Source organism: Manis pentadactyla, chromosome 19 (assembly GCF_030020395.1).
Source record: "Manis pentadactyla isolate mManPen7 chromosome 19, mManPen7.hap1, whole genome shotgun sequence".
In the NCBI taxonomy this organism is placed as follows: Eukaryota; Metazoa; Chordata; class Mammalia; order Pholidota; family Manidae; genus Manis; species Manis pentadactyla.
In genome coordinates, this window is record NC_080037.1 from 11,770,045 (window position 1) to 11,782,367 (window position 12,323).

Here is a 12,323-nt window from a genome sequence, read left to right on the forward strand (position 1 = left end):
TCAGGCTTGGGTTGCTAGCCCTCTGACCATCTGAGACGCTGCCGTCCTCATCTCTTCCCCACTTAGGATAGTCAGGGGAACAATTACCCCCACTTCTACTACTATTCCACACCCTACAGCCCTGGCCTCTCCTCTTCCTCTTTCCAAAGCTGTCATTCTCAGAAAAGAGAAATGAGAGCTTCTGGCACAGGCCCGAAGAGAATGCAGTCGGCCCTAAACCTGGAAGTAGGGGAAGCCACCTGCTGTCCGCAGCCTAGGCCTTCAGGGCCGTCACCCAGCATTCCTGCCACATCTGAGTAGGACCAAGAAAGGGACTGCAGCGCGCCTTGGACTTAAGGGGCCGCCCAGGGTCAGTGTCCTGAGGTTCCAGCTGGGTAGTGGGAGGCTGCCAGCGTGCAGGGGGCCCTCCCAGCCGCCAGGGGTCGCGCTGCAGGCGGCCGGGCGCTGGGCAGGCGCTGCCAGGGTCACGGCCGCCGGCTGGGGAGTGGGGGTGAGGGTAGCGGCGGCTCCCGCGGCCCCGGAGGTGGGGTGGAGGAAGCGGAGAAAGCGGGGCGCGCGGAGGAGCACCCGGCCCGCAGCGCGGCGGGAGTGGGAGGCCCGCGCGGCCGGAGCCAGCGGCGCCGCAGCACGGTCCCCGCCTGGCGCAGCGCGGCGGGGACGCTGGTATCGCCCGGATCTCCCTCCACCGCGTCCCGCGCCCCGGCGCCTTCGGCCGCCTCTTCTTCCTTCCCTCGCCGCCCGGGCGGGAGCGGCGCCCAAGTCGGGTGCGCCATGTCCGGGGCTGGGTAGCCCCTCGGCCCGCCGGCCCGCCAGCCCGCCCTCGGAGCCACCCGCCCGCGGGCCGGCCGGCCGGGGAGTCGCGGGGCAGGCAGGTAGGGGTTGGACCGGGCGGGGCGGCGGGCGGGGAAGGCAGGGAGGGAGGGCCGGCGGGCCGGGGCTGTCCCCCAGCTGTTCTCCGGCGCTGCACATCTGGTTCCGCTTCCTCTCTCCTGGGGAAGTGAAAGTGGAGGGGAGGGCACAGCCCGGAGTTAGCTAGCTGTGCCCCGACACCCTGCACCCCGCTTGCTCCCGCGAGTTGGGAGACCGGAGGGAATGCAGTGTGCCCTCCCTCCCGCTCGAGTCACGGGGCGACCGGCGCTGCTGCCGTCACGTCCCCGGCCGCCAGCGCGCCCGCTTCTCTCTGCGCTCCTGCTCTTTCCTCACCTACTCCCGCTCGGCGCGCTTTCTGCCCCAACCCGAACTTCCCGTCACCCGGCTTGTGGGCGTTGGGACCTGGAGTGGCGCTCGTGCCCCTTGCCGCCCCCGGGGAGATAGGGCTCCCTTCTGCAGGACTGCCCCCTGGCTCGGCGACGGGAGGCCCGAGTGCGCAGATCCTGCGGATGCGGGACACCCTCTTGCCCCGCTGCACGTCCCACCTAATAGATCCTGGCTGCTGCCTGGGACACAGGGCTCCCATTCGCCTGCAGTGGAAGACGGACGGGCTCTGCTCCAGAGCTAAATCAGGAGGCTGACGCTGACTCCCTGCTTTCACCTCCCAGACGTGGAGGCTAAATTTAGCGGGAGTTGGGGTGTGTGTGGCCAGAGGCCAGGTGAAGGAGAGAGCCAGGCTCCATAAGATTCCCTTGCTCCCTCTTCCCCGGGGAAGTGTGGGAGGTTAAGTAAGACTGTGCCTCCTGGACCCATCTGAGCTTCCTCTGCCCTTCTCGGGGTCGTTAGTGTAAGGTTCTGACTTGGCATGATGCTGTGTTGGCATCTTAAACAGTACCAGCACCACCAGCACCACCACCACCAAACGCGCGCGCGCGCACGCACACACACACACACACACACACACACACACACACACACACACACACACACACACACACACACACACACACACACACACACACACACACACACACACACACACACACACACACACACACACACACACACCCATAGGCTGACTTCCGTTGAGCTGCAGCTTCCCCTCCACTGTTTCAGGAAGTCACCTCCCTTCCCCTCTGAAGCAGCCCCCACGCCTCCGATCCTCTGCTGCAAGCCACCCACCAAGCTTTTTCCCAGCTTCTCCACCCTAGGGCCCCCAGGACCTCTGGGACTCCTACTGTCTGGGGTTGGGCCATGGAGGCAGGTGAGAACACAGTTACTGAAGGCTGTGGTGGGCCAGTCCCAGTCTCAGCTTGGTGGAGGTGGCTTGGGGATGGCGAGGGTCTCTCCCACTGCTGCTTTGGGCTTAACCTAGGGGATATCTAAGGATCCTGGAGATGGTGGGGTACTGTTTTATTGGTCAGATTAGTAGAGTTAAGTTAGGAAGGACATTTGAGTCTGGTGAAAGACACTAAAACTTGGGTTTTGTGGGCTCCTGGAAACCTAAGAGGTCCTCAAACACCTAAAGGTGGGCTCTTTAAGAACATTAGCTGAATCTGGAAGTTCTTATGTTGTGGTAACTAGAGCAGGAAGGTGAGGAAGACTAAGTTTTGATGTCATGATGTCATGGCTAGAATAGATGATGTCATTGCAGACCATTACAGAAAAGATTGTGGTGTCCAGTCTAACCGTATGGGTAGGGAGTGAGAAGGGAAGGGACCTTTCAAAGTAATCAGGAACAATAGATGTCAGAACCTAGGTTACCTCTGTGCGGTGGAGTTTAGGTTCTTTGGGGAGAGGGCTGGTACCACTAAACAGGAGGGTCCAGGTCTCTTTAAGGAGCTGCAGTGGGCAGTGAGGGCCTGGGAGAGTTCAAGATTGGCTGGCCACTGATCTGGCCTTTCCCTGGAAGGACTAGGATGAGGGGAGCAAGAGGGACACCTTGGTGGCCACGGCGACACCAGGCTTCCTTGCTTCATCTCTCCCCCACTTGACACTTCCAGATGCAGTGAGTGAGGGGGGGGCCATGGCGGAGGAGCGGCCCCCCCGGCTGGTGGACTACTTCGTGATAGCTGGGCTTGCAGGGAACGGAGCCCCCATCCCTGAGGAAACGTGGGTTCCTGAGCCCAGTGGGCCCCTGCGCCCTCCCCGACCAGCTGAGCCCATCACAGATGTGGCCATCGTCGCGAGGGCACTGGGCGAGGAGGTGCCCCAGGGCTACACGTGCATCCAGGCTTCCGTGGGGGGCCACCCCTTGGAACTCAGTGCTGGGCTCCTGGGTGGAACTCAACCTGTCATCTGCTACCGCAGGGGCCGTGACAAGCCCCCCCTCGTTGAACTGGGGTTTGTGCCCTTACCCACATGGATGGCAGGGGAGGCTGGGAGGGGCTCTGGGGTGAGGCAAGGAGAGGTCGGGGGATAGATGAGGGTTGGGCAAGGGGAATGGGAAGAGAGTGGGCAAGAAGCCAGGGAGGAGGGACTGGAGTTGTATGTCCTTCCTGCTCACACAGATTTGGGCTCATGTTCTAGTGCCTCTGCTCGTTCACTCTGATCTTGGGCAGGTTATTGAACACTTTGGGCCTATTTCCTCATCTGTAAAATGGGGAAAATAATACCTCCTCATAGGGTGGTTGAGAAGATTAAATGAGGTCATCCATATAAGGGACTTAGCACAGAGTCAGCTAATGAAAGTTTTTCTTAGCATTTATTAATGAGCGTGAGAACCTTGGAAGCTTGAGGGTTGTTACTGATCAAGAAGTAGAGCTGAGGGCACAAGAGGGGGGCAGAGTTCAGCAAGAAGTGGGCCTTGGCATCAGGGTTTGACAAGGTGAGTAGGACTAGGGAGGCAGATCTGGCAGGACTGGGGTCTCCTCTGCTCTGAACTCTTGGCATCTTGGCATCTCTGCTCTCTGCCCAGGGTGTTGTATGAGGGGAAGGAGCATCTGAAGCCTGGCTTCCAAGTGCTAGACACAACACCCTACAGCCACTCAGCTAACCTGGCCCCCCCAGGCCCTGGGCATCCCCGCACCTACCTCACTTACCGGCGGGCAGCTGAGGGGGCAGGGCTGCATGCCCTGGGCATCACTGACCTCTGCTTGGTGCTGCCTAGCAAGGGCGAGGGCACTCCTCATACTTACTGCCGATTACGCCGCAATCTCAACCCTGGCATGGTGAGTGGGGCCCCAGGGCCAAAAGCTGAGACCTGTGCCATCTTGGTGTGAGGGTGAGGACACTGGGCATAAAGGGCCTCCTAAGACCAAGGCCTCTAATGGCAGGGGTGGGCCCGGAGGGGTGGCCGTGGTCTTAGGTGACTGGGATTTGTAGGATTTCTCAAGACCACTTAGGGGTGGTGGAGGAAGCAGACCCCAGACACCTTTGTTAGCTATGTATCTGCTTGTCTCATTTCTGGGGGCAGTGGGGCCCAGCAGTGTACCTGTGCTACAAGGTGGGCCTGGCCAAGGCCAACACACTGGTGTATGAGGCAGGTGAGTAGCTCCATTGCCCTCAACCCCTTGACCCTCCATGTCCCTCTGCCCTGGTGCCTCTTGGATGGCACCTTCACTGTTTCCAGAATGCACTTCTCCTTTGCCACTCAACCCTGCTCTGGGATCTCCTGGTTCTTTCCCTGGAGTCTGATGGACCCTCCTCCCTTTGGGTACCCCCGCTCCACCGGGGGTGCAGAGCTCCTGGGCCGCTACCCAGAGGAGGACAATGATGCGTTCCCGCTGCCCGAGTCAGTGCCTGTCTTCTGCCTGCCCACGGGGGCCACTGTCGAGTGCTGGCCTGCCCAGACCAAGTACCCCGTGCCTGTCTTCTCCACTTTCGTGCTCACGGGTGCTGCCGGTGATAAGGTGGGTGCATGGAATGTGGTGAGGGGCCCTGGCTATGCAGGGCCCGCCTGACTGGGCCTTCACCCCTGCCAGGTGTATGGTGCCGCCCTGCAGTTCTATGAAGCCTTCCCGAAGGCCAGGCTGTCGGAGCGGCAGGCACGGGCCCTGGGCCTGCTGAGCGCTGTGGAGCGGGGCCGGGCCCTGGGGGGCCGAGCTGTGCGCAGCCGCCGCGCCATTGCCGTGCTGTCCCGCTGGCCAGCCTTCCAGGCCTTCCGCGCCTTCCTCACCTTCCTCTACCGCTACTCCGTCTCAGGCCCCCATCGCCTGCCCTTGGAAGCGTGAGCACGGCTCCCCTGCCCCTGGGAAGGGATTCTGAGGGGTGGGGGGGCTAGGAGACGGAAGTGGGAGAGATTCGGATGGAGCTGGATGGTGCAGTGGGCAGAGGAGGGGGGGGGGGGCTGCAGCGTACGGTGTGTCCATTGCAAAAACGCCCCAGGCCAGGGGAGTGAGGCCTGAAATCCAGTCCACACTTGCAGTCTAAGTCCTGGTAAGAAGCTGTGTGCCCAGAGCGACTCTCTTGTGATTTGCACAAATTCTATACATAGTGGAGGCACTGATAGCTGACACAGTTCTCCAGGTGGGGTTCAGGGAGGAATAAGGTTCTCAGAGTCAGGTGAGGAAGAAGAGCAAAGATGACAAAGGGCAGACAGGGGCAGTCTGCCTCTGACCGGCATCCCTCTCTCCCCAGGCACATCTCCCACTTCCTTCACAGCGTTCCCTTTCCTTCCCCACAGAGGCCCCGCATTCTGGTGCAGGTGAGAGCTGAGGCCAGGGCTGGGCCGGGTGGAGGAGGGCAGTGGGCAGGGGCTGGCCTCCATCCTCCCAACTTGTGGCGTTTCTGCCTCCCAGATGTCTCCCTATGACAACCTGCTCCTCTGCCAGCCTGTGTCCTCACCCCTGCCCCTCAGGTATGTGCCTAGGATGGGGGACTTTGATAACCAAGGACATGGTAGGTGCCAGGCAGCCAGGCAGTTGAGGTCTGTGCAGGCTGGGCTGTGTGGTGTCTGTGCCCAGCATCTAGGGAAGGGTCCTCAGGGTCTCCTAGTGACCCTTTTTCTTCATCTTGGCATTGCCCACAGTGGTGCCAGCTTCCTGCAGCTGCTGCAGAGCCTGGGCCCTGAGCTGGCTATCATACTGCTGCTGGCTGTGCTCACAGAGCACAAACTACTAGTCCACTCACTGCGGCCGGACCTGCTCACCAGTGTCTGTGAGGCCCTCGTCTCTGTGAGTGCCACCCTGCCCAGAATGTTCTTCCCAGTGCCCCCATCCCTGCCTGGTCTCTTAATTTTCCTTCCTTGGGAAGGGTTCCTCAGCCTTGCCCTTGGGCGCAGCCTACAGGGACATACAGCTTCCATCCGGGGTGCTTCTTGGCAGCCCACCTCCAACACCTTCTCTCAACAGGACCTGCCCCACAAGGCCACTGGCCCCTCTCTCCCTCACACCTCCCTGCCCCAGCCCTGCTCACTGGTTCTCCTCACTGCTACAGATGATCTTCCCACTGCACTGGCAGTGCCCCTACATTCCGCTGTGCCCGCTGGTGCTGGCAGATGTGCTGAGTGCCCCTGTGCCCTTCATTGTGGGCATCCACTCCAGCTATTTCGATCTGCACGACCCGCCTGCCGATGTCATCTGTGTTGATCTTGATACCAACACGCTCTTCCAGTAAGAGGGCCGGGTCGCATTCACAGGGCTGCGGGGAGGGTGGCATGAGAGGACTGGAGTGCCACCTGCTCAAAAGGAGCCTCAGGCAAGAATTGGAGGAGGCTGATGAGGAGCCCAGTGGCCCTTTCTTCCTTCTGCTTATCTCACAGGATTGAGGAAAAGAAGCCCCTCTCCACCCGGACCCTGCCCCGCAGACCCTACAAGGTTCTGCTCGCCACACTGACAAACCTGTACCAGCAGCTGGACCAGAGTGAGAGGCCTGGCTGGGGGGGCCTGGGGGCTGGAAACCGTTACAGACTTGAATTCCCAGTTTGGGGAGGCCTGTGGAGAGCTAGACCTTTCTTGAGGAGGCTAGAGGGCAGTCAGGGTTTCATTTGGTGGAAGTGAGAGAAATTAATTCCAACTGAAGAAAGAGCAAGAGGCATACACTATTAATGTTCCTGAATATGCTGGGAAGGTCCAGCTTGTGGAGGAGGCTCGAAACTGTCACCTCAGGGTAATTTTTCAGTCAGTATGGATGCAAGGTCTGCTGGAAGCTGGCGGTGGTGAGGCAGCAATGGAGACTTCTGTGTGAAAAGCAGGGTTGAGGCAAGCCATGTGGGTGCCAGTCCTGACTCTCAGGCTGCCCTGGTTGCCAGCATATACTGGACCTGAGGAGGAAGCATCCCTGGAATTCCTACTGACAGACTACGAGGCAGTGTGTGGCCGCCGGGCCCGGCTGGAGCGTGAAGTGCAGGGAGCCTTCCTCCGCTTCATGGCCTGTCTGCTCAAGGGCTACCGGGACTTCCTGCGCCCGCTCACCCAGGCCCCTTCTGAGGGTGCTCGTGATGTTGACAACCTCTTCTTCCTGCAGGGTAAAGAGGGCCTGTCTTTGCTTGGGGACGGTGTCTCGGAGGGGTGGCCAAGGGCTGGGCTCCATGGGGAAGCCAGAGGGAACTGGGAAGGAGCCACTCCGTTGCTATTTTGTCACTTGGAAAATGTTTTTATGGACACCAGCTTTGAGCCATACACTCTTCTAGGCTTGGAGGAAGTAAGGGTATTAAGATAAATCCACTTTCTCTGGGAGCCCTGGGCTTGGGGTGGGCAGAGTGACGACTGTGGTGAACTGCCCCCATGGGCAAAGCTCTCCTAGGGGACCCGGCTCTTGGAGAACCCCAGTTTGAGACATGGGTGCAGACAAAGGGGGATTCTATGGGTGCTGGGAGCTGAGCCAGTCAGCTTGGCATCTGGGATGGCTGTGCCAGAGAAGATGGCTTTGGTGGCCTTGGCTGGCAAGTGGGCGGTGAGCCAAGGAAGGGGTTCAGGAGGGGTGTGGCTATGTTAGGGAACCCTGGTGACCTTCCTCCCCTGCCCCATCCTCTTCCCCCTCAGGCTTCCTCAAATCCCGGGAGCGCTCCAGCCACAAGCTGTACTCCCAGCTGCTGCGCACGCAGATGTTCTCTCAGTTCATCGAGGAGTGCTCTTTCGGCTCCGCTCGGCACGCTGCCCTGGAATTCTTTGACTCTTGTGTTGACAAGGTTTGGGCATTGTCCCTTCGCTTTGAGCCCATTCGCCTCTGCTCTCCTCCTGGCTGTCTCTGTTACTCCAGGGCCACCATAAACACAACTCTATCTTGTCTGTGATGGGTTTGGTGCCCCTGGATTGCCCAGTGCACAGCCTGTGCAGCCATACATGGCTGGCTTCATATATATAACATCTTCCCATTCCTGGCTCCATCCCCCAGCTACATCTCCAGGTAGAGTCTGGGCCCACTTGCTCCTTCCCTGTGGATGTGTTTTCCAGGGAGATGCTGTCTTCTTGGCACCCTGGCCGTGCTCCATGCCCACCGTCTTAATGTTTGCTCTCTTACTGTCCTGTTCTAGGTCCACCCAGAGCAGGAGAAGCCTGAGCCAACGCCCTTGGTGGAGCTGGAGGAGCTGTCGGGAAGCGAGCTCACCGTCTTCATCACGCCTCCCGAAGAGCCTCCGGTGCCAGAGGGCAGTGAATCCACTCCCCAGTACTGGTGAGAGCTTCTTATCCCCTCACTTGTTCCAAGGCCCCACGGGCTGGCTAGCACTGACCGCTCCTGATGTGGCCTCTCTCTGCTCCTCCAGCTATGATGGGTTCCCAGAGCTACGGGCTGAGCTGTTTGAGTCTCCCCGAGAGCAGCCTGGGGCTCTGCCTGTGCCAGGCCCCTCCCGTAGTGCCCCCAGCAGTCCTGCCCCTCGCCGTACCCAACAGGTAACCGGCAGGTGGGCCCCAGAGGCACCTGGCTCAGGCTGAGGGCTGCTGCTTCTGTGAAGTGGGTGTATAGTACCTCCCCCATACAGTTGGAAGGAAGTTTAAATATGCCCGACACACAAGACATTAGCAATTGTTCCCACTGTCACCACCATGGTCTTCATCTTCTGAGTGCTCTGGGAAGCCAGTGGCTTGCTGCCTCTCCCAGGGCACCTACCCACACTCAAGGGCTACATGTTTCCGCCTGGGCTTCAAGGCTGAAGCCTGCAGGCTGCGTGTGCAGCAGGGGGTGGAGCACAGGCCCTTCCTCGGGGAGGGTACCGCTGCCCATGCCTTTTAAGACCGGCCCTTCCCTGCTATTGTGTCCCCTGCCCCTCCAAGGAGATGAAGGTTGCACAGCGGATGGCGCAGAAGTCAGCAGCTGTGCCTGAGCTGTGGGCCCAGTGCCTGCTGGGGCACTGCTACGGGCTCTGGTTCCTGTGTCTGCCTGCCTACGTGCGGTCTGCATCTTCCCGGGTGCGGGCACTGCACACAGCCTACCATGTGCTGCGCCAGATGGAGAGCCGCAAGGTGGTGCTGCCTGATGAGGTGGGCACCCATGCCAGTTCCAGGAGGCCTGAGAGGGACACTTGGTGGAGATGGGGGAAGGCAGATGGGGAGCACAAGACAAGCCCTGGAGCTGGGCAGGTGCTCTGTGACATTCACTAAAGGAAATGTTTGTAGTATGGCAGTGGAGACTGGAGGGTGGTGGGGTCCCCAGGAAGGGTGAGTGGCTCTGCAGCAGCCTCAGGAACTGCCAGGGGCCAGTGAAGCCTGTGAGAATTGGGGAGGCTGGACAAGGGTGCTTGCTGAGACTTGAGGACTTGGGCCGGGAGTGAGTCCCCTCTCATCCTGCACCTCTCCTGGCTCAGGTGTGCTACCGCGTGCTGATGCAGCTCTGCTCACATTACGGGCAGCCTGTGCTATCTGTGCGGGTCATGCTGGAGATGCGGCGGGCGGGCATCGTGCCCAACACCATCACCTATGGCTACTACAACAAGGTGCCTGATTTGGGGTGGGGCCAGGAGGCAGCCTGTGTGTGTGGGAAGGGCACTGCTCGCTGACACCTGCTGCTCTCCCCTCTCCATGGAGATGGGGTCTGTATACACCATGTCATTCACTGTGCTTCTCTAGCGCCTTAGCACCTATAGAAAATTTTCTCATATTTGGCTGCTTTGATTCTCACAGCAGCCCTGACAAGGAGGTGGGGCAAGTACTGCTACCTGCCAACAATCGCCGGTCACGTTAGCCAAAAGCCAGGCACTGTTCCAAATACATTACACATTTTAGAGCATTTATCTTCTCTCCAGCCCCGTGGGGTGGAAGGATTACCATCCCTGCCTTCCAGGTGAAGTGGTGAGGATGCAGAGAGTCAGTAACTTGTCTAAGGTTGCGTAGTAAGTTAGGGAGTTAGGAGCACAGGCATAGGGATGTGAATCAGGCCCTTAACCATAATACTAAACTGCCTCATATTTTTTAGATGAGCAAACTAATGACCAAAAAAGTGAAATGACTTCTTCAAAGCCACATAGTTTATAAGTAGCAGAGTCTGGATACAAACTGTCTCCACTGCTTCTGGCTTCCTCAGACCCCATAGAGGTAGTTGCTGACAGCTGCTGCTTTGGGGCTCTTGTTCCTGGCTAAGTCGTTGGCAGGACATCGGGGCGGGGGAACGGTGGTCCCTGGGGCTCCAGGACAGGCAGTGGGTGTCAGGCTGTGGTCAGGGGGTGGAAGGAGGCCATCTTGATGGGCACTATGCTTGGCAGGCTGTGCTAGAAAGCAAGTGGCCATCTGGTACACCCGGGGGACGCCTGCGCTGGACCAAGCTGCGGAACGTTGTCCTGGGGGCTGCTCAGTTCCGCCAGCCCTTGAGAGAACGGCGGCAACAGCAGCAGCAGGTGGCCCGAGAGGCAGGCAGCTCCCAGACAGGTGGGTGGGGATGGGTGGCGTGGGCTTGGGGATGGAGTCACCAGGTGCAGGCAGGGAGGCGTGGGGAGCTGGGGGGACCTAGTAGTTGGCATTGTTCTGGGGGTGGATAAACCACACTTGGCTGGTAACCAAAGAGATGAAGTCCTACTAGGAGGAAGCCTGCAAACGCAGGGCTAGGCAAAGAGCTCGTCTTGGAGAAGGGGGCTGGGCTTCCAGCTGGCTGCCTTTCAGCCCCCTCCCTGCCTTTTACAGAGCCCTCTCTGGAGCGCCCTTCCCCTTCCCGCCCCCTTCAGCGCCAGACGACTTGGGCTGGGCGAAGCCTGCGGGACCCAGCCTCACCCATGGGGCGCCTGGTGAAGAGCGGCAGCCTGGGCAGTGCCCGGGGAGCACAGCCCACTGTGGAGGCCGGCGTGGCCCACAGTGAGTGCGCCCCCCAAACCCCCAGCTTTCATAACCACCTGCCAGAGAGAGGGGAAACTAGGGCTGGGGTGGCCGCTGGTCCTCTGTGGTGGGCGCCCTAGACTCTGAGGGAATCTCACCCAGAACGCTGTCATGGGAGGGGTTGTGGTACCAGAGTCTGCGCGGCCAGGATTGTGGTTGCTCGGTTCCTGGAGGAGGGGCTAGGCCCCACCTTCCCCCATGTTCTTTGCCTGCAGTGATAGAGGCCTTGGGGGTGCTGGAGCTGCGGGGATCCCCCGTGCCCTGGCGTGATGGAAGCCTCTCAGACTTGAGCCTGATGGGGGAGGAGCCGGCACCTGAAGGCAGCCCGGGGGACTCGGGCTCAGCCCTGAGTACCCAGTCCACTGAAACGCTGGAAGGGCTAAGTGGGCGGGTGCCCAAGGCTGGTGGGCATCAGGATGAGGTCAGCACCCCCCGACGAGGGCTGGGTGCCCGCCTCCAACAGCTGCTCACTCCTTCCCGTCGCTCCCCTGCCTCTCGTGTTCCCCAAACCGAGCTGCCCTCCGAGCTGCCTCACCCGGCCCACCGCAGCCCCATGGACAGCCTTCTGCGCCCCCGCGAGCGCCCTGGATCCACGGCCTCGGAGGTAGCCAGCAAGGGAAGGGGACAGTCATTCTAGCACCAGGAAGCTGGCGAGGGGCTGCTAGCAGGGAGAGGGCCTGCGGGGCGGCTGAAGCTAGCATCCTGGGAAAGAGCGCACGGTTGGCTGACCATGCTTTCTCATGTAATGGCAGAGCTCAGCCTCTCTGGGCAGTGAGTGGGACCTCTCAGAATCTTCTCTCAGTAGCCTGAGCCTTCGCCGTTCCTCAGAGCGCCTCACTGACACCCCTGGATCCTTCCTGCCGCCTTCCCTAGAAGTGAGGATAACCCCACGCACACATGTGCTTGAACACACACACATCCTCCACACCCATTCACTGTCCCAGGGGGGTGCTGGGGAGGAGGGGGGAGGGCTTAGGAAGGCGCCCGCAGGCCTGGCAGGGCCCACCTCTCAGGCCTTCTTGCCTACAGATTCTGCTGTCTAGCTGCTCCCTGTGCCGTGCCTGTGACTCGCTGGTGTATGATGAGGAGATCATGGCTGGCTGGGCACCTGATGACTCCAACCTCAACACAACCTGCCCCTTCTGCGCCTGCCCTTTTGTGCCCCTGCTCAGTGTCCAGACCCTTGATTCCCGACCCAGGTGCCCCAAAATGGGCCAAGTGCTGTGGGTGGGACAGGGAAGTGGAGGTCCGAGGGTTGACCCTTCCTGCTGT

The 12,323-nt window shown here is 60.2% G+C and overlaps 1 protein-coding gene across 8 annotated transcripts in view; it reads left to right on the forward strand.

Annotated features, from left to right (window-relative positions):
- The first annotated feature begins 224 nt into the window (after positions 1 to 224).
- Positions 225 to 12,323, forward strand: part of DENND4B (DENN domain containing 4B) — a 135,580-nt gene continuing 123,481 nt past the window's right edge. The window contains exons 1-22 of one of the 8 annotated variants that reach the window (XM_036922244.2): positions 225 to 349; positions 2,874 to 3,213; positions 3,788 to 4,040; positions 4,286 to 4,355; positions 4,552 to 4,721; positions 4,794 to 5,038; positions 5,449 to 5,515; positions 5,610 to 5,668; positions 5,840 to 5,984; positions 6,247 to 6,422; positions 6,572 to 6,672; positions 7,004 to 7,276; positions 7,794 to 7,939; positions 8,285 to 8,424; positions 8,516 to 8,642; positions 9,024 to 9,230; positions 9,554 to 9,682; positions 10,448 to 10,610; positions 10,863 to 11,030; positions 11,267 to 11,655; positions 11,804 to 11,926; positions 12,081 to 12,250. In XM_036922244.2, coding sequence (XP_036778139.2) covers positions 2,897 to 3,213; positions 3,788 to 4,040; positions 4,286 to 4,355; positions 4,552 to 4,721; positions 4,794 to 5,038; positions 5,449 to 5,515; positions 5,610 to 5,668; positions 5,840 to 5,984; positions 6,247 to 6,422; positions 6,572 to 6,672; positions 7,004 to 7,276; positions 7,794 to 7,939; positions 8,285 to 8,424; positions 8,516 to 8,642; positions 9,024 to 9,230; positions 9,554 to 9,682; positions 10,448 to 10,610; positions 10,863 to 11,030; positions 11,267 to 11,655; positions 11,804 to 11,926; positions 12,081 to 12,250 — 3,638 coding nt within the window. In that variant the 5' untranslated portion in view covers positions 225 to 349; positions 2,874 to 2,896. Of the gene's footprint in view, positions 873 to 1,904; positions 2,135 to 2,873; positions 3,214 to 3,787; positions 4,041 to 4,285; positions 4,356 to 4,551; positions 4,722 to 4,793; positions 5,039 to 5,448; positions 5,516 to 5,609; positions 5,669 to 5,839; positions 5,985 to 6,246; positions 6,423 to 6,571; positions 6,673 to 7,003; positions 7,277 to 7,793; positions 7,940 to 8,284; positions 8,425 to 8,515; positions 8,643 to 9,023; positions 9,231 to 9,553; positions 9,683 to 10,447; positions 10,611 to 10,862; positions 11,031 to 11,266; positions 11,656 to 11,803; positions 11,927 to 12,080; positions 12,251 to 12,323 lie in introns of those variants that run through there. The other 7 variants (XM_057495064.1, XM_036922246.2, XM_036922243.2 and 4 more) reach the window with 7 other exon arrangements.